The sequence below is a fragment of the Haliotis rufescens genome, unplaced genomic scaffold (genome assembly GCF_023055435.1).
Source record: "Haliotis rufescens isolate VD_foot unplaced genomic scaffold, xgHalRufe1.0.p SCAF_20, whole genome shotgun sequence".
NCBI lineage: Eukaryota > Metazoa > Mollusca > Gastropoda > Lepetellida > Haliotidae > Haliotis > Haliotis rufescens.
Genome location: NW_025963891.1, coordinates 8,337,651 through 8,360,365, shown reverse-complemented (window position 1 = coordinate 8,360,365; position 22,715 = coordinate 8,337,651). Strand labels below are relative to the sequence as shown.

Genomic DNA, 22,715 nt, shown 5'->3' with positions numbered 1-22,715 from the left:
AGATACAGCCATAATAAATACAATTTATATATGTACAAATTTAAACATATCATGCTCTTCTCTCGAGAAGAGGGGCGGTCGGGTAGCCTAGTGGTTAACGCGTTCGCTCGTCACGCCGAAGACCCGGGTTCGATTCCCGACATGGGTACAATGTATGAAGCCCATTTCTGGTGTCCCCCGCCGTGATATTGCTGGAATATTGCTAAAAGCGGCGTAAAACCATACTCACTCACTCACTCTCTCGAGAAGAATATCCTTGCAGGTTTTGGCTGATTAAAGTATCGGTGATGAGTGAGTGAGTGAGTGAGTGAGTATGGTTTTACGCCGCTTTTAGCAATATTCCAGCAATATCACGGCGGGGGACACCAGAAATTGGCTAAACACATTGTACCCATGTCGGAAATCGAACCCAAATCTTCGGCGTGACGAGCAAACGCTTTCACCACTAGGCTATCCGACCTCCCCAACAGTGATGAGTTGCTAAAAGTGTGATATTTTTTTATCATTAGATAAATATGCAAATATGCAAATATTTGATTGCAAAGTCGTAAAAAGGGCAGCAAAATTGGTATATGTAGGGCAGTTAAAAAGAACATGGATTTCGTTCTCGACATCATTTGGGCAGGCGAAACAGTACAGTAAACTACGGATATAACGAACTCAAAGGGACTACTAATTTAAGTTCGTTATAACCGTAGTTCGTTATAAGCGTATATACAGCATAACTGCAGCAAACAGTCGGGCCCAAAAAAAGTAAGTTCGTTATATCCGTCAGTTCGTTATAAGCGTGTTCGTTATTACCGTAGTTTACTGTATCTCTTACTGGGTGGTTCATATCTTACTGTCTCTAGCCGCATTGGAGCTACACCACAACGAAACTGAGCTAGTGCACGTCAGTTGCTAATGCACATACTTTTCAAAACATTGTCCTTAGCGACTCGTTCCCATCTCGTTGCAATTTTTGCGACTGGGTTCCGTCTAAGCGGTTATAGCTAAAAGAGTTGTCAACTTGTAGCGTATTGTTTCACGTATATTTTCAGATGCTATTGAAAACACATCGGAACTTACAATAATATACAGTATGATTGCACACATTTAACTAAATCTTGGGTAATTTTTAAATGCAAGACATGTAAAATCAAAACTTATTCCTGAGGGATTTCTTGACCGAAGTACTTGAAGTAATAGGCGCATGCAGATTGTTTTTGTTTTGTATTTTCGCACATGACATTCATCGACAGGAGGACGAATCTTCTTGGAGGTGACGGAAAGGGACGAGTGGTGATGAATGTCTTCTTGCCGGTGACGGAAAGGGACGAGTGGTGACGAATGTGCCCTCAGCATGATAAAACTTCTTAAAAGTTCTGGAGGTTCGTAATTGGTTGTGACCTTGTTGCTTGTTCCCTTTTGTAGACTTAGAGACCATGACTTTATAAAAAAGCCCCATTTAAATGCTTTCTTCAACCATACGTACAGCAGTTGTCTTCCGTCGTTGACGGTGGTGTCAGAGAGATGTTCTATATTTAACTCATTGAACTTACTATGAACTCGTAGATTCCAGTTGAATTTCCTCTTACTTGCGTGTGATTCACATAATACCAAGGTGTTTTACATGCCCATAATACCAAGGTGTTTTACAGGCCAATGATATCAAGGTGTTTTCTTGACATGATATCCTGGTGCTTAACTTGTCAATATAATACCAAACTGTTCTACTTAAGAAAAAAACGACGCGTGGGAGTTGTTTATCGCACAATAAAACACTGCAGGGAGAATAAACCATGAGGGACGAGAGGTTTATTCTCCCTGCAATGTTTATTGTACGATAAACAACGACCACGAGTCATTTATTACATATATGAGATATCAACATTAAGTACAGCATCTTTAAGGATGTTGATAAAAAGTACAAAGTTTAAAAATATTTACCCAAATTATTATAATGATGACTCCCTGAATAGAATCCGACCTCGGAAATGGCGGACAAGTCCATTTTACGAACAGGTGGGTTAAATTTGTTATTTCCTGCATATTCTCACAATCCTCACGTCGATTATCTCTGCACATATTCTCCTAATACCGATTGTCATATCGCTCCCACTTTTGGATGCTATCGTTCGAACACTGCGGTTATCTGCACAGTCGATCTACATCTATAGGGAATAACTTACTAAACTTATATGACACTTCCCTCTAAAAAAACGTCTTCCGATATATGACGTCATCGAGTTGCGAACGCATATTCGAATCTCAAGAAAAAACGTCATGACAGAACGATGTTTTATCGAGAAATATACCACGCTTCGTTCTTAATTGCTCTTTGCGGTTTATCGCGGAGCTATCTTGTATTTGCCCATAATCAAAGTATCTTACATGCCCGTAATACCAAGGTATTTTACATGCCCATAATACCAATTGTGTTTCACTTATCCATAATATTGACGTAGCTTGTGTTTGGGACCGTTTTGCCTTGTGTGGGCGAGGTCTCGTTTGCTACGTCACAATGACCAAGATAGTGGGGGAATTAACTTGGTAGAGCTGACTACTCGGCTATCACCTTTAAAACAGAGAGAAGGCTGCTGAGTCCCTTTAAGTCTTTATTCGTGGCAGAGTGTAATTTCATATATAGAGAGATATTTAAACAATATTACATGACAAGATAGATGCAGCCAATGTATTGTTACATTAAATATATAATTGACAACCATACATAAATTGATAGCGACTGGTTTGAACGTTTCTTAACAGGATTGTTCTGACAAATAAGATACAAAAAGCGAATAGTGAATAGTAAGCGACTGGGAGGTATTTCATGTTATTCTAGCTACGACATTTCATACAGGAACTGTTAACATTTACAGTTACGGCATTCTAGCGTTACTTGTGTATTTATGACGTAGCTTGTGTTCCGGGCCGTTTTGCCTTGTATGGGCGTGGTCCCGTTTGCTACGTCACAATGGCAAAGATAGTGGGGGAATTAACTTGGTAGAGCTGATTACTCGGCTGTCACCTTTAAAACAGAGAGAGGGCTGCTGAGTCCCTTGAAGTCTTTATTCGTGGCAGAGTGTAATTTCATATATAGAGAGATATTTAAACAATATTACATTACAAGATAGATGCAGTCAATGACTTGTTACATTAAATATATAATTGACAACCATACATGAATTGATAGCGACTCGTTCAAACTTTCTTAACAGGACTGTTCTAATAAATAAGGTACAAAAACGAATTGTGAATAATAAGCGACTGGGAGGTATTTCATGTTATTCTAGCTACAACATTTCATACAGGAACTGTTAACATTAACATTGACGGCATTCTAGCGTTACTCGTGTATTTACATACAAATGTATTTAACATATTGTATAATTTCAATGCCGTAAATGCTTAACCAAATGATAGACTTAGCATGGCCAATATTCGTATGAGACGGTATTTACGTGAGATTACCCGCGGGTATTTACCACAATGTACTCTTTCTCATGCTATGTAATGTACGGCTTTATCTATCACTTGGCATATCAACAGTTAATGTACAAGTGAACTAATCTACTAACATCTATATAAACACACACATACAATTTAACATTCAAGTTGCTTTGCGGTATAACGAATGACATATAACTTATTCTTAAATATTACAAACCATGGTAAATATAAAGTTGCTTGCACATGATATAATATAAGTTAAAGGCAAGGAGAGTTGAACAAAAAACTAATGTTGTCTTACCTTTAAAACAGAGAGAGGGCTGCTGAGTCCCTTGAAGTCTTTATTCGTGGCAGAGTGAAGTGTCTGCCACTGGACTCCGTATATATATGGACTCAGGCCTTCTATAGAATGCGTTAGTTACCTAATATTGAAACTATGATCTAAATCTGCTACATGCGTGGCGTATTAATTACAATTATTCGACAGTTACAGAGCACCCTGACCGCGTAATATCCTTTGTATTCCACCTATCTGATACTAAAATGACGACGCGTCCGGCCATACACAGCATGTTATAGCCTGGGGCATAACCCTAGCCTGGCCACCTGGCTGAGTTAGATAATCCAGAGTCACTGGTTTGTGACGGTCAGTTACGTGCATGGCAGCTGACTAACATTATCTACAGAAATATATTTAGGTATAGCTAGTTGTAAGATAAAATATTGAGAGAAATACAAAACATATTATTGAAATATGACCACTATAATTATGGGTTAATTATAGTGATTTTAGGACTATGACATTTACATACAAATGTATTTAACATACTGTATAATTTCAATGCCGTAAATGCTTAACCAAATGATAGACGTAGCATGGCCAACATTCGCATGAGACGGTATTTACGTGAGATTACCCGCGGGTATTTACCACAATGTACTCTTTCTCATGCTATGCAATGTACGGCTTTATCTATCACTTGGCATATCAACAGTTAATGTACAAGTGAACTAATCTACTAACATCTATATAAACACACATATACAATTACCATTCAAGTTGCTTTGCGGCATAATGAATGACATATAACTTATTCTTAAATATTACAAACCATGGTAAATAAATAGTTGTTTGCACAGGATATCATATAAGTTAAAGGCAAGGAGAATTTAACAAGAAAATAATGTTATCTTACCTTTAAACACAGAGAGTCCCTGAGTCCCTTTAAGTCTTTATTCGTGGCAGAGTGAAGTATCTGCCACAGGACTCCGTATATATAGGGACTCAGGCCTTCTGTAGAATGCGTTAGTTACCTAATACTGAAACTATGATCTAAATCTGCTACATGCGTGGCGTATTAATTACAATTATTCGACAATTGCGGAGCGCACTGACCACGTAATATCCTTTATATGCCACCTATCTGATACTAAACTGATGGTGCGTCCGACCAGACAGAGCATGTTACAGCCTGGGGCATAACCCGAGCCTGAGTTAAGATTTATAGTCCCATCGGCAGATATTTCAGCCATATTGTGACTAGTCCTTGCCATGATGTCGTGGTGTTTTACTTGTCCACAAGACCAAGATATTTCCTTGACATGATATCGTGGTGTTTTACTTGTCCATAATATCAAGAAGTTTCCTTGACATGATATCGTGGTGTTGTACATATCCATAATATCAAGATGTTTCCTTGACTTGATATCGTGGTGTTGTACATATCCATGATATCAAGATGTTTCCTTGACTTGATATCGTGGTGTTTCACTTGTCCATAATATCAAGATGTTTCCATGACTTGATATCGTGGTGTTGTACTTGTCCACAAGACCAAGATATTTCCTTGACTTGATATCGTGGTGTTGTACATATCCATGATATCAAGATGTTTCCTTGACTTGATATCGTGGTGTTTCATTTGTCCATAATATTAAGATGTTTCCTTGACATGATATCGTGGTGTTTTACTTGTCCATAATATCAAGATGCTTCCATGACTTGATATCGTGGTGTTGTACTTGTCCACAAGACCAAGATATTTCCTTGACTTGATATCGTGGTGTTGTACATATCCATGATATCAAGATGTTTCCTTGACTTGATATCGTGGTGTTGTACATATCCATGATATCAAGATGTTTCCTTGACTTGATATCGTGGTGTTTCACTTGTCCATAATATCAAGATGTTTCCTTGACTTGATATCGTGGTGTTGTACATATCCATAATATCAAGATGTTTCCTTGACTTGATATCGTGGTGTTTCACTTATCCATAATATCAAGATGTTTCCTTGACATGATATCGTGGTGTTTTACTTATCCATAATATCAAGATGTTTCCTTGACTTGATATCGTGGTGTTTTACTTATCCATAATATCAAGATGTTTCCTTGACATGATATCGTGGTGTTTTACTTATCCATAATATCAAGATGTTTCCTTGACATGATATCGTGGTGTTTTACTTATCCATAATATCAAGATGTTTCCTTGACTTGATATCGTGGTGTTTCACTTATCCATAATATCAAGATGTTTCCTTGACATGATATCGTGGTGTTTTACTTATCCATAATATCAAGATGTTTCCTTGACATGATATCGTGGTGTTTTACTTATCCATAATATCAAGATGTTTCCTTGACATGATATCGTGGTGTTTTACTTATCCATAATATCAAGATGTTTCCTTGACATGATATCGTGGTGTTTTACTTATCCATAATATCAAGATGTTTCCTTGACATGATATCGTGGTGTTTTACTTATCCATAATATCAAGATGTTTCCTTGACTTGATATCGTGGTGTTTCACTTGTCCATAATATCAAGATGTTTCCTTGACTTGATATCGTGGTGTTGTACATATCCATAATATCAAGATGTTTCCTTGACTTGATATCGTGGTGTTTCACTTATCCATAATATCAAGATGTTTCCTTGACATGATATCGTGGTGTTTTACTTATCCATAATATCAAGATGTTTCCTTGACATGATATCGTGGTGTTTTACTTATCCATAATATCAAGATGTTTCCTTGACTTGATATCGTGGTGTTGTACATATCCATAATATCAAGATGTTTCCTTGACATGATATCGTGGTGTTTCACTTGTCCATAATATCAAGATGTTTCCTTGACATGATATCGTGGTGTTTTACTTGTCCATAATATCAAGATGTTTCCTTGACATGATATCGTGGCGTTTTTCTTGTCCATAATACCAAGATATCACGATATCCCTGTGTTTTCTGGTCCCTAATATCCTGGTGTCGTATATGCCCATACTATTCTGGAGTCTAATGTGTCCACGATATCCTGCTATGTTATGTGCAGGTGTTGAATATGAACATTAGAGTCTAACCCCAACATGTCCTCGGTATACTGTTAACGTTTGGGTTGCCAGATTATGATACTTATTGACTCTCTGACATGACAAAGCTACCTATCACCTTGTCCTTCCATTTCCGGGGGCACGGGTGGCCGTCAGAGCAAATTGTGGCCCCTGGGAACGCCAGAAACCTATGATAGTGGGTTCGAATCCCGCTTCGCAATGATTATGTTTCTAGGTTTGTCAGCACCATACCCGTGCTCGTGCGTTTCACCTAAGTGGTAAACGTCTGAGACCTGCATGACTTCGGGATCTCCTCCCATATTAAGCTGACACGCCGTGATATAACTGGAATACTCTTAAAAGCGGCGTTAAACCCAACTCACTCAATCATTTATCAGTGTTTATCTCACCTGTCCAGAGCGCCTCTTTGAGCTCCTGTGCTCTACCGGTCGTGATTGTCTTAAAGGCACACGACCCCCTACTGGACCAGTCGCTGTAGGCCTTCTTCACGGTGTCTTCTGGGTTCGAACTCATCGCAGCGGCACAACAATGGACTGGGAATCCCCGTGAAAATAGAACTGAATATGCCTTTTGCATATGAGTAAACATTTCGTAAAACTAATTTTCTATATTTTCATAACAATTGTTATATTCGGTAAACGTGTAGAAGGTAAGTCACTGGTGTTCTGAAGGAGGTTCTGATTACTGTCATTTTACTCGGAATTCTTCCTTTTAGAAGATATCAGTTGTAGCTAACGCTGAAATATTCAGATGGAGACTAAGAAAGTCTATGTCGAAATGCCGCACGGTATGGCCTGGGGTATATTAAATAACTGGTGATATGTCGATATAGCTGTTGTTATTTATTAACATTATTACATGGTGGTCCATCATGTGACACATTTTCCAATAGGACTGTCACCAAGTGGTCGATAAGAGCGGACGCATGCCACGCGGGCTCTGTCCAGTTTGGAAAACCTTGATTTTTATAGACATTTTTACACCGAAAGCATTTGAACAATTTGATTTTACTGCTGAGACAAGATAATGAGCTGCGATTTAGGAACGTGCAGGTTGAGAAAAGACTGCTTCCAGTCGCTGGGTTCCTGCTGAGATGAGGACAACGAAAGGCCGCCATGAGAACGCACGTGCCAAGTGTATGAAGCTGGGACTAAGATTGTGCGTGTTTTTGTCACTCCTACTGCTCCTTGGACATGCTATAGAAACGATCCCGGACAATTGAGTGAGTGAGTTGGGTTTAACGCCGCTTTTAACAGTATTCCAGTTATATCGCTGCGTGTCAGCTTAATGTGGGAGGAAAGCTCGAAGTGATGCAGGTCTGAGACGTTTACCACTTCGGTGAAACCCACGAGCAAGGGTATGGTGCTGACAAACCTAGAAACATAATCGGGGCGAACCGGGATTCGAACCCACAATCATAGGTTTCTGGCGTACCTAAGGGACGCAACTCTGCACAGCGAATCGCGGCGCCTTAGACGACTAGGTCACCCGTGCCCCCGATCAAGGACAAGGAAAGATGAGCATGTCTGAAGTTATGTAAAAGATTAAGTTGAGTTTGTCGAGCGGCACATGGCGACATTGTCTGAAAAAAACCACGAAACTTAGAAAGAGTGTTGAAAGCCTGGTCTACAAGGTTGAAGGTCAGTCAAAGAGGTGTAATTTGATATTTCACTATTTTCAAAGTAGTGGCGAAGTGACAGAAGTTGAAGCGAAAGTGCGTGATGTCATCGAAAACCCGATGGGAAAAATTCGTTTGAGTAAAATTTGCCTCCTGGTGAATCATATCTCTCTATTTGATATACCTTGGATAAAAGATATTATTTAAAAAATATATCAAAATATACACGCATAAATGATAATGTTTTGATAGATGTTGAGAATTAATTGTTAACTGGACCCTGTGAAGATCCGGGATAGAATAGGTCTTCAGCAACCCATGCTAGCCGTAAAAGGCGACTATGCTTGTCGTAAAAGGCGACTAACTGGATCAGGTGGTCAGGCTCGCTGACTTGGTTGATGCATGTCATAGTATCCCAATTGCATAGATCGATGCTCATGATGTCAATCACTGGATTGTCTGGTCCAGATTGGATTATTTTACAGGGCGGCGTCATATAGCTGGAATATTGCTGATTGCGGCGTTTAACAACAAGCTTCCCAATTAACCAATCCGGGGGAACTGACGGTCGCCTGGACCGACTACGCCATTCAGAATTGAACTTTCACGAACATTCGCGACCCTCGCGGACCCACATAAACAGGGCGGCAAAAAGAAAGTAAAGGTCGAGTTCCATGATCGATAAAAAATAACAAGAAGAGGTTTTGTTGTGAAGTATAATATAATCTAGGGAGGGGTAACAAATGCGTTCAGGTTTCCCTGTATAATCACCAAAATCAGTCTTCTGATCTCCACAAATACCGCCCCACACCATGACACCTCCCCCGCCGAATGGATGTACCTCTCGAATACACACCGGAGCCAAACGTTCCCCTCTGCGTCGATAAACTCGTTCTCTGCCGTCATTTCGAAACAAGTTAAACCGACTTTCATCAGTAAACAGCACTCGACGCCAATTTCTCATTTGCCAGCGTCGAACCTGCCTCGCCCATCGCAGTCTCAGTCGTCGATGTTGAGCAGTCAGTACCATTCCTCGGACAGGACGATACGCTCGGATTCCAGCAGCACGAAGTCGTCGTAGTACTGTACGTTTACTAATGGGATGTCCCAACGCTGTTGCTGCCGTCGCCGTCGCCGTCGCCGTCGCCGTTACGAATCTGTTCCGCAGGTGAATGTGCCGTATCCGACCGTCTTCCAGTGGTGTTGTCACTCGGGATCGTCCGGTTCTAGGCCTGTCCTGTGTCCTCCCTGTCTGCCCGTACCGTTGAATCAGCCTGGCTACTGTCAATGGTGTACAACCAAACCTTCTGGCAACTTGGACCTGTGTTGCCCCCATTCTCTCTCTCTGCTCCTGTGACAGTCGTGGCATTTCTTTTGTGTTCTTTCATCAAGTGTGGTTATACCCTGCAGACGAACGCATTTATACAGCTAACATGAACGTGCAGTTTTTGCCTTAGGCGGGAAACCTGTTTTACCATTTTTTTGTCACCGCACGAGCGCCGTCAAAGGTGGCGCGTTCGGGTGAGGTGTTTTTTGGTACCTGTTCCTGGGCAGTCATATTCCCGATACCCACTTTCCACTAGTTATCGCTGTTTTTAGGAAAATTACAAATTGCCAACCTATACTTTCTTTTGCCGCTTAGTTTACTTCTCTTCCGTTAAGGACAGGCGACGCGTGAAAGAATTGGTCTCAAGCCATGCTTGTCGTACAAGGCGACTAACGGGATCAGGTGTTCAGGCTCCCTGGCTTGGTTGATGCATGTCATCATATCCCAATTGCGTAGATCGATGCTCATGATATCAATCGCTGGATTGATTATAAGGCCGCCGTCATATAGCTGGAATGAGTGCGGCGTTGAACAACAAACAAACAAAACAATCTGAAACAGGTGGTCAGTGTTTATTTGTGCACTGTAAAAATATGTTTAGAAAGTATATTCAGATCTAAACATGATTAGTAATGTGTTTAAATCCTAAATGTAATAGACAGCTGGTGTGTTCTATCCAAACACGTTTTGGACTAAACACATAAAATCGTCTCACGACCTAAACACCACCTAAACAGAACACCCCAATAATCTAAACAGTTCAGAATTTAACACTTGAATTCATGTTTAGATTTTAAACATGTTTGAACATGTTCCGAGTTTAAACATGTTCCGAATTTCAACACGTTAAAACATGTTTCGACTTTCAAGTGCATATCATTGGAAAATAAGTCAAATATGGGTAAGATGTATTATATATATTAACATTTTATGTGCAAATCAGGAACTTGCATAACACATATACCACCAGGACAACAATCTTGGGACAATATCAACCAAAAAATGTACAACCTAACCAACTAGGTTATTGGTGACTAGGAAATTTGACACTTGTGACGACAACAGTCTCCGTAGCACAGGTGATAGCGCGAAGGAGTACACATCAACACTGTGCAGGTTAAAATCCCTCTGAGGTTTTAAAGTCTATGGGATCTTAAATGAGTTGTTGCTATATGACCAGTAGCATTTCTATCATACAGGAACCCTTTATCTTTCTTTAGTTACCAACACCTACCAACACCTCCCAACCCCACCCCACCCCCAAATCATTCCATTTATACTGCGGGTACTAAGATGCCAGCAAGACCACAGTTCGTTATTCTTATTTATCTTAACTGACCACCTGTTTATGTTGCCCCATGTGGCCTGATTTACTGACAGTGTGTGAAGCTATGGACAAGACCTTATTTATTGACAGTGGCCTTATGTACTGGCAGTGAAGCTATGGGCAAGGTCTGATTTACTGACATTGTGTGAAGCTATGGACAAGACCTTATTTATTGACAGTGGCCTCATGTACTGACAGTGAAGCTATGGACAAGGTCTGATTTACTGACAGTGTGTGAAGCTATGGACAAGACCTTATTTATTGACAGTGGCCTCATGTACTGACAGTGAAGCTATGGACAAGGTCTGATTTACTGACAGTGTGTGAAGCTATGGACAAGACCTTATTTATTGACAGTGGCCTCATGTACTGACAGTGAAGCTATGGACAAGATCTGATTTACTGACAGTGTGTGAAGCTATGGACAAGACCGTTTTTAAATTGACAGTGGCCTTATGTACTGACAGTGAAGCTATGGACAAGGTCTGATTTACTGACAGTGTGTGAAGCTATGGACAAGACCTTATTTATTGACAGTGGCCTCATGTACTGACAGTGAATCTATGGACAAGGTCTGATTTACTGACAGTGTGTGAAGCTATGGACAAGACCGTTTTTAAATTGACAGTGGCCTTATTTACTGACAGTGAAGCTATGGACAAGGTCTGATTTACTGACAGGGAAGCTATGGACAAGACCGTTTTTAAATTGACAGTGGCCATATTTACTGACAGTGAAGCTATGGAAAAGGTCTGATTTACTGACAGGGAAGCTATGGACAAGGTCTGATTTACTGACAGTGAAGCAACGGATAAGGACTTTACACTGACAGTGAAGTCAAAGGTCCTTTACAGGAACATAAACACGCCTAAAAGCCTGTGAACTCCCAATGGTTCCTCAATGGATCTGTTTTGTGGGGTACTTACTGTTATACATGTACGATATATACAAGAAAAAGCATATCAATAGGAAATAATATCACACATTTTAATACATTACAATCAACAACAATTTGGTAGGTAACAGATGGACTATTTAGGGACGATTCTGTTTGTGTATGCGTGCGTGCGTACCAAGTTGGTCTCATGATATTCCAGTAATTGGGAGCAAGTCATTAACTTGAATCTGAACATCGGGGCGATGGGGGTAGCCTAGTAGTTGAAGCGCTGGCTCGTCACGCGAAGACCCGGGTTCGATTCCCCACATGAGTACAAACAGTGAAGCCCATTCTCCGGTGTCCCCCGTCGTGATATTGCTGAAATGTTGCAAACGTTCTTTCGCATCGCCAATCGCTATCCCTGAAGCTGAGCTAGGAGAGGGGGAATAATATAGACGGCATCGGTTTGTTTGTGAGTTTGTTATATTGAAATATTCCAGCTCTATGTTCACTGAAGTGGTAAACGTCTGAGACCTGCATCTCTTTGGGCTTTCCTTCCGCATTAAGCTGACACAGCGCGATATAACTGTAATACTGTTAAAAGCGGCGTTAAACCCTACTCACTCACTCAGTCACTCCAGCTCTATGACGGAGGTCTGTAAATAATCGAGTCTGGACCAGACAATCAAGTGATTGGCATCATGAGCATCGGTCTACGCAACTGAGATACGATGACATGTATCAGTCAAGTCAGCGAGCCCGACCACTTCCGCCAAGCATGGATGGCAGAAAACCAATTTTAACCCGGATCATTGGTTACGAGTTGAGGTTGGGGGTGGTGTGGCAGCCTTGTGGTTGAAGTGTTCGCTCGTCACGCCGAAGACCCGGGTTCTATTCCCGACACGGGTACAAAGTGTGAAGCCCATTTCTGGTGTCCCCTTGGTATTGCTAAAACGGCGTAAAACAATACTCATTCACTCACTCATTGGAGGTTGAATGTGTTGACTTGTCTCCTACTACTGATATGCTGCACTGATGTCTTGGTGGTAGCCGCTGCAGAATGCTGTGGTTGACCCTGTTCAATGTTCCTGACGTCAACACGTCTCTTGGTGAAAATACGTTTGAATTCTCTTTGGAATTTTTTGTTCAAGAACGTGTAAATGATTGGGTTAACGCAGCAGTTGCTGTAGCCAATCAGCTGCAGGATAGCCATACCGATTCGGAACTTGGAACCCGTCTTCACTAACTCCCGGTAGAGTGAAGCCGTAAAGAAGGGAAACCACAGAACTGTAAAGGCGACGACCAGCAACATCAACATCTGCGTCAGTTTCTTCTTCTGTTGGATATTTTTGGCGTGATTTCTCGGGTTTTCAAGCATATCTCCGATCGGATGTCTCACCCATAGACGATGCGCAATGGCACCGTAAGTGAAGGCCATCACGCATACCGGAAGGAGATACATGCAGCTGTAGATTGTGAATGTGTATATCTTGCTGTCGCGGTCGGGATGAGGGTAGAATTCGACACAAAGGAATCCGACACCGATGATTTGATTGGCGGAGTCGATCTTCAGACGCATAGCCAGACGTTGGACGATGATCTGGGGACACACGACGATGAGCGAGACGAACCACACGACGAACAGAACGATCCAGCCGACTTTCTTTGTGTGGAATTTTCTGGATACTTCTGTATGGCAGATGACCAAGTACCTACACAAAACAGATGTAGACAGATATCAAAGACACTAGTACGGGTTTTAACGCCAAAGATACAAGTACCAATACGTGAAATGCATACTCAATTCATCATGTTCAAACATCATAATGATAGTGAGTGAGGTTTAACGCCGCTTTTAACATTATTCCAGTTATATCACTGCGTGTCAGCTTAATGTGGGAGGAAAGCCCGAAGTGATGCAGGTGTCAGACGTTTACCACTTCGGTGAAACCCACGAGCACAGGTATGGTGCTGACAAACCTAGAAACATAATCGGGGCGAACCGGGATTCGAACCCACAATCATAGGTTTCTGGCGTGCCCAAGGGACGCAACTCTGCACAGCGAATCGCGGCGCCTTAGACGACTGGGCCACCCGTGCCCCCTCATTATGATAGTAGTGAATATACGTCACACCGTATCCAAATGTTTTTATCAATATACACTGCCGGGCGAAAAAAAGTTAACTCTAGGAAGTTGGATTTGACCAAAAAAATATATACGATATCAAAACATTACTAGGCTGACAGTCGCCGAAACAAAGCAAGTTAAAGGTGGAAAACACAACTATGATATCCGTATCAAAAACCATCGATTGACCATTTTCTTGTTTGTTTCATTTTTAATCATCAAACATGGGTGTATACTTTCTTTTGCTCGCCCCTTTACAATGGCAAGAAAATACCACGACTAATATCATGTATGTTACAATACAGTGTTTCTGCAAATTGGCAAAGGAATTGTAAAATAAAATTCAATTTCAAAACATGTTCAAATAATTGATAATTTCATCAGTGAGATAAACCAATAGGATAAGCTTGGAATCATGATACGATCAATTCGCAAATTAATGAAGTCACCTTGCAGGTACTATTTTTCCACGAGATGCGATGTCAACTTGATGAAAAGGTTGTTGCCTGGTATTCCCAAAGAGCTTAAGATATAGTATTCCCGATGTGGGAGTGCTTATGTAAAGACACATTGTTGCAAGTCAATTGGCATTACATACTAAATGAGACTTTTCACTCAGGTATCATATCCCTACGCAAGTATCGCTTTACCAAATGAAAATATGCCTTGAATTGATTTGCTAAGGACACAATACGTGTAAAATTATTCGTGTTTTCGTATCATACTTATTACACACACGGAATAAAAGCATGTGTTATATCTTATATATAATATTTACGATACGAAAGCGCATTATTTTTTTGTAATTACGAGTTATAGAAGAACTCCGCCAGTTCTAAATGGCAGTAACAGAAGGGTAATCTTCACCTGATGGCCGTCAGTGGTTAGAACGATCATTGTGCTGGCAATGGCAAGAGGGTTAAGTGAAGGGGCTTACCAACATATGGGAATAGGCGACACTCACTGGTGACGATTGGTGAAGCACTACTTGTCAGTGACATGAGCGACAGGGTTAAGTACAGGTGATACTCATTGGTGACGATTGGTAAAGTATAAGTGCCGTACTCGTCGAGAGCATAACCGACATGGTTATGTACTAGAGATGTACTTATCGAGCGCATTAGCGGTAAGGCTAAGTACAAGTGACGTAGTCGTCGATGACATAGCGACATGAAAAAGTACTGGTGACGTACTCGTTGAGGACATCACCGACATGGTTAAATACTTGTGACGTACTCGTTGAGGGCATAACCGACATGGTTAAATACTTGTGACGTACTCGTTGAGGGCATAACCGACATGGTTAAATACTTGTGACGTACTCGTTGAGGGCATTACCGACATGGTTAAATACTTGTGACGTACTCGTTGAGGGCATTACCGACATGGTTAAATACTTGTGACGTACTCGTTGAGGGCATTACCGACATGGTAAAATACTTGTGACATACTCGTTGATGGCATTACCGACATGGTTAAATACTTGTGACGTACTCGTTGAGGGCATTACCGACATGGTTAAATACTTATGACGTACTCGTCGAGGGCATTACCGACATGGTTAAATACTTGTGACGTACTCGTTGAAGGCATTACCGACATGGTTAAATACTTGTGACGTACTCGTTGAGGGCATTTCCGACATGGTAAAATACTTGTGACGTACTCGTTGAGGGCATTACCGACATGGTTAAATACTTGTGACGTACTCGTTGAGGGCATTACCGACATGGTTAAATACTTGTGACGTACTCGTTGAGGGCATTACCGACATGGTTAAATACTTGTGACGTACTCGTTGAGGGCATTACCGACATGGTTAAATACTTGTGACGTACTCGTTGAAGGCATTTCCGACATGGTTAAATACTTGTGACGTACTCGTTGAGGGCATTACCGACATGGTTAAATACTTGTGACGTACTCGTTGAGGGCATTACCGACATGGTTAAGTACTTGTGATGTACTCGTTGAGGGCATTACCGACATGGCTAAATACTTGTGACATACTCGTTGAGGGCATTACCGACATGGTTAAATACTTGTGATGTACTCGTTGAGGGCATTACCGACATGGTTAAATACTTGTCACGTACTCGTTGAGGGCATTACCGACATGGTTAAATACTTGTGACATACTCGTTGAGGGCATTACCGACATGGTTAAATACTTGTGACGTACTCGTTGAGGGCATTACCGACATGGTTAAGTACTTGTGATGTACTCGTTGAGGGCATTACCGACATGGCTAAATACTTGTGACATACTCGTTGAGGGCATTACCGACATGGTTAAATACTTGTGATGTACTCGTTGAGGGCATTACCGACATGGTTAAATACTTGTCACGTACTCGTTGAGGGCATTACCGACATGGTTAAATACTTGTGACGTACTCGTTGAGGGCATTACCGACATGGTTAAATACTTGTGACGTACTCGTTGAGGGCATTACCGACATGGTTAAATACTTGTGACGTACTCGTTGAAGGCATTTCCGACATGGTTAAATACTTGTGACGTACTCGTTGAGGGCATTACCGACATGGTTAAATACTTGTGATGTACTCGTTGAGGGCATTACCGACATTGTTAAATACTTGTCACGTACTCGTTGAGGGCATTACCGACATGGTTAAATACTTGTGACGTACTCGTTGAGGGCATTACCGACATGGTTAAATACTTGTGACGTACTCGTTGAGGGCATTACCGACATGGTTAAGTACTTGTGATGTACTCGTTGAGGGCATTACCGACATGGCTAAATACTTGTGACGTACTCGTTGAGGGCATTACCGACATGGTTAAGTACTTGTGATGTACTCGTTGAGGGCATTACCGACATGGTTAAATACTTGTGACGTACGCGTTGATGGCATTAGAGGAAGGGTTAAGTGCAAGTGACACTTACTGGTGACGACTGGTGAAGTACAAGTGACGCACTCGTCGAGGGCATTACCGACATGAAAAGGTACGGAAGTTGAGACAGGGTTACATCATGGTTATGTAGTGAGTGAGTGGTTTTACGCCGCTTTTAACAATAATCCAGCAATATCACGGCAGGGGATACCAGAACTGGGCTTCACAAACTCTACCCATGTCGAGAATCGAACCCGGGTCTTCGGCGTGAAGAGCAAACACTTTATCCACCCACTAGGCTACCCGACCGCCCTCATGGTTATGTAGAGGGGACTAAATCACCGATGACAATGAAGACTTTATCTTGTATTGTGATAGCATTACAACAGTCATGAAGAGGTCAGGTATAAGGATAAAGTGATAAAGAATATTAATAAAATAAAAAATGTCTCAACCCTTGAAGACAAGAAGGTTACGTGGAAAGGCCTTACACATGGACATTGATTTCAGCGGAAAAGGGAGATTAATGTTTGTATGTATTCACTGTACCTGTCGATAGCAATGGCGAGCAGGGTGAGTATGTTGGACACGATGGTAACACCCTGGATGTAGCTGTGGAACTTGCACATAAACAACCCCATTGTCCACTCATTGGTCACGATGGACAGCAACTGGAAGGGCATGTTGAGGACGGAGATGAGAAGGTCACTGACCGCAAGGGACACGACGAACAGGTCGGTGACTGACCTCATCATCTTGGTCAGGAAGATGACCACGATGACCACCAGATTGCCCAGCAACGCCAGCACGATGATGAGGATGTACAAGACCATGAAGGTCACCACCAGGTCATGGGCCAAGGGAGTAGGGATGAAGTTGTCCTCGCTGTAATTAACCATGAAATACCCGGAACTGTTCTGGGAGGCGTTCTCGCCCTCTGGAACCTCTGTCACGTTGAAAACTGATGTAAGTTCTGTTGAAATCATTTCGACTAATGTTCAAATCTATAGATCCGGTGTAAAATCAAATCTAACTTAAGTATTATATTAAACTTTCTTAGAATTGTCCATTGATGACAACCTTCGACAGATACCTGATACCAGATAAATGAATCTTCCTAAGTTCCAAAGAATAATATTCTCTGACAGACTCCCTGAAGAAAGAAATCCTCAATGTAGTCTTGAAGAGTCAAATATCCCATTCACGAAATCTGATTATCAAAGGAATATGTTTGGAATACAACGTCTTCTTCAAATGAGACTCCCAGGAAACAAAAAACCAAAAACACTTCCGACCACCACCATGGATAGAAAGGGACTGCCAATATCACAAACTCATGTTGAATGTCTTATCTTTGCAACAGACACAATTTCACCATTATTAATAATCGTGCAAGTATTTACAATGGGCCTCTGAAACAGACAGATGTAAGAGTTATTAATTAGACAGCAGATGGCCTTCCTATGTTGACATTGGGATCAACGAAGGAGTTTGCTTGTTTGCTTGAGTAAGATCTGGGATCTTGATTTATCACTAATCTTCGCGGCCTGACAAGAACAAGAATGAAAACAATAAAGGAGATTAGGAGGCTGAAGATATGAGGGAAAATATTCCCTGGTTGGCATTGTCAGCATCACTGGTGCCTCCCAAGAGGAATAACAGTATCCGTGCCACAGTCGGTCGGAGGTCGATACCGAGTGACAGGATACAAAGTGAGTATGAGTGTTCTCACAAGTGTGCACACACTCATATGAAACGCGTGTTTTCAATACATTACGGTGCGGTCGAACCATTTGTAACATGACCTGACATAAAACGATATGGCATTTGCCAAGGACCGGGATTAGGACCAGCATTTGGACTTGATGCTAACGCTTAGTTCTATGACGTAGGCCTATGAGAAATTGATAAATGGACAAGACAAACAAGTTGTTGACATCCAGAGCAACTTCTCACGCCGTCGGGTACGATGACACGTTAACAGTCTGGTCCTTCATTGCAAGCACTCGATCCATAACTGTTGTGAGAATAGTGAAACAGGAACGTTATCTCTTGGGGTACTGGTTGCCCTGGCGACTAAATTTTCGCACAGAGGTCCGTCCCTCGGGTATGCCAGACATTTTTGATTGTGGGTTCGAATCCCGGTTCGCCCCAATTATGTTTCTAGGTTTGTGAGCACTATTCACGTGCTCGTGGGTTTCACCGAAGTGGTAAACATTTGAGACCTGCGTCACTTCGGGCTTTCCGCCCACATCAAGCTGACACGTGGTGATAAAACGTGAATTCTGTTAAAAGCTGCGATAAACTCAGCTCACACATTTATTCACTCACTGTCCTGAAATTACCCGTGTTAATGGGTTTTCATCAAATTGGTCAAAAGTGGTGTAAAGGTACGGGAGTTGTCATCTGATTTGGCAAAATAAACTGAACCGCGAAAGAAACGTCACCATGGATAAATATATGAGAAACCTTATTTGTCCAAACACTGTAAACATACTTTGAGACATATTAAAAATATGTAACTTGGCAAAACTGATCATCAAGGTGGAAATTTAAGTGTCAAATGTTCATAAAGTGAAACAGAACAGTAATCTCTGAGAAAATGACACCACAAGTCAGTACCTCGTGTTTCCGCCCTGTGCATTGATGACTGCCGTACAACATCGATACATGGAAAGGATGAGGCGGTTGATGAAGGACATAGGCACTTGAGCCCACACTCTGAGGAACGCCTGACGCAGTTCAGCTGCAGTTGTCGGCCTTGGTCGGACAACACAAGCATCCGAACAACGTCCCCCACGGCGCCGCCAGTCTCTCTCTCTCTCTTTCTCTCTCTCTCTATCTCTCTCTCTCTCTCTCTCTCTCTCTCTCTCTCTCTGCCATCTGCTTTTGAGATACAGTAACGGCTCTCGTCTGAGAAGAGGGCTCGTCTCCACTGCTGGTGCTCTGTTGACCACTGGAGACGGTCCCGGCGATGACGTGGTGTCTGAATGGGTCCTCGGTGTGACCAATGTCAGTGGAGGTGTCTGCTCGTCAATCGTGGACGCACGGTGTCCGCACTTATGTGTGAAATGCATTGGCTACTTGCCGGGCGATTTGTCCAGCTTGCAATCGTCCAAGGGCTTGGTGTCCATTTTTTTTGTCAATCTCGGCATGTGGTAGCAATTCAATAACGAATGAATGGTATCCGATCTGGGTGGATGTTTATAGGGCAAGAAACGGGGGAACGCACGTGCATTTCAATTTGCACGGAACTCACGTGCATCGGGTTACCATGGCCGTTGCCGTGATGCGTTTGGGCGATCGGTTTTCTTATCATCTGCTTTGGTTTTTTATCAATAAATTTCATTTTACCGGACAAGGTAATGTTAACTTTTAGAAACTTTGACAAAAATTACCCAGATATTTAAATGATAACTTTTCATGCAACGTGGGGTGACGTTTCTTTCGCGGTTCAGTATATCATCAAAGCGTTTTGTGTGATGCACATGTCGTCTAAGGCGCCGCGATTTGCTGTGCAGAGTTGCGTCCCTTGGGCACGCCAGAAACCTATGATTGTGGGCTCGAATCCCGGTTCGCCCCGATTATGTTTCTAGGTTTGTCAGCACCATACCCGTGCTCGTGGGTTTCACCGAAGTGGTAAACGTCTGAGACCTGCATCACTTCGGGCTTTCCTCCCACATTAAGCTGACACACCGTGATATGACTGGAATACTGTTAAAAGCGGCGTCAAACCCAACTCACTCACTCACTCTTCTGAGATGTAGTTGCAGAGCATGGTGTGTTTGTGTTGTGGCACATTTAATTGGTTCACCACTTTGCAGATGTGGTGGCAACTGTGATCACATTTACATGTAATTGTAAATGACCAACCAAAACCATTATCCATTAAAGCACAGTTTAATAAATACAAATTTTGCTCTTTAAATATTCTGTTGTAGTCATTGTATTCATCATATGAGTATACAATATTGATATGGTTAATTGGCCTTCATTTAATGTAATTATAATTGAAAGAACAGCTGATTATGTGTGTTTAGGGATAACTAATTCTTGCAACAGGTAAGAAATGAATTTGCAATCTCAGAAAAGAACCAAGTTCCATGCTGTCAAAACATTTGATTTTTCTACTTTGTACACCACTATCCAACATGTTTAACTTAAGGTAAAACGTCATTCCTTGATCCATGTGGCTTTTGTTACAAAACGTGGTGAATACAGATACAATTTCGTATCTATATTCAGAGGTTCCGGACCATTTGTGAAAAATGAAGGCAAATGCCATCTGACGTTTACTGAGAAACAATATGTGAGATGCTGGACTTCCTCATTGATAACATCTAAGTTAAATTTAGGGGTAAGCTACCTAGGCAAGAAGTAGACATCCCCATGGGCGCACCAATTGTGCTCCCATTCTTGCGGATCAGTTTCTTTAAGCATATGAATCGGAATTTCTGTTAGGGTTGTCAAAGTCAAAACTAAGAAGTTTAACTTATGCCTCAGGTATATCGATGATCTGATATCGTTCAATACTAATCAAATAGCCAATTCCCTTCCGCTGATTTACCCACCTGAACTAGAAATAAAGGAGACCACTGAGACCGCCTCATCTGTTTCATATTTAGATCTGTGCATAAAGATTCTGAGTGCCAAACACTCTCTACAAGATGGTAGGACAAGAGGGATGTCTTCAACTTTCCAGTAGACAACTTTCCCTCCATGTCGAGCAATATTCCAGCAGCTCCAGCCTTTGGTGTTTACATTTCACAACTTCTGAGATACAATCGAGCATGCTTTTTCTACCAAGATTTCAAAGAGCGTCATACGACTCTTGCTTAGAAGTTGTTTCATCAAGGTTACAACATTCAACACCTCAGTAAAGCTTCCCAAACGTTTTATGGTAGACATGTGGAGGACACTTCCAAATCTGACACATCTGTGACAAAAATTATGTTCGATCAATTCCCTATGTTGACTTGTACCATTTGTTCCCGTGTTTATCAGTTGACTTGCTTTTGCATGTGTTTGTGATGGATGCCACCGGTGGGGCAGGATACTCTCACCTTTTCGCGAACACCTGGTATCTTTACTTTTTGATAGTGATTCATAAACACATGCTCATGATATGTTCGGAATCGCACAACCGACTCTGATTTATGCAGAGATTTCAGTTGGATATGGAAAGGGTTTTGTCGCTTTATTGCAAATGAAATCTTGTAAATTTGTGCACAAAAAAACTAATTTATTGATTTTCAAAGATAAGATGTCTAAGATTCTCATCAGAAATGTGTATTATGCATTAATTTTTATTTTTTAAAAGCTTTTAATAAAAATATATTTAAAAACAATAAAACCATGTAGGAGTGTTCTATGGGTACTGACTAAGCGCCAGCACAGTTATCTTTTGGATATAATATAGCTAACTTAAGACACTTTCAACTGACAATCAAACAGATAATGTAATCAACTGAGAATTAGAGTTTCTGTAGCCCCTCAGTGTCAATACCACATGAATGATTTAAGATGATGTTACAGTGAGTGAGTGAGTATGATTTTACGCCGCTTTTAGCAATATTCCAGCAATATCACGGCGGGAGACACCAGATATGAGAATGTAGGGAACCGGGTCTTCAGCGTAACGAGCAAGCGCCTTAACCATAGGCTACCCCGCCGCCCAGATGACGTTGTGTCACATAAATGGGGCAGTGACGGTAGAATGCTGCGAGTTAAAATAGTTTTTGCGGAGTGTGTACCTCGGCGAAAATAGAACAACAGA

The 22,715-nt window shown here is 41.6% G+C and overlaps 1 protein-coding gene across 1 annotated transcript; it reads right to left on the bottom strand.

Moving 5' to 3' along the window:
- Positions 1–9,803: 9,803 nt before the first annotated feature.
- LOC124133216 (gastrin/cholecystokinin type B receptor-like) lies at positions 9,804–17,925 on the bottom strand. Its single transcript, XM_046497521.2, has 3 exons — positions 17,489–17,925; positions 12,965–13,659; positions 9,804–9,820 (listed from the first exon to the last, which is right to left on the bottom strand). The coding sequence occupies exons 1-3, from the start codon at positions 17,923–17,925 to the stop codon at positions 9,804–9,806; spliced, it is 1,149 nt and encodes a 382-aa protein (XP_046353477.1).
- Between the last annotated feature and the right edge of the window lie 4,790 nt (positions 17,926–22,715).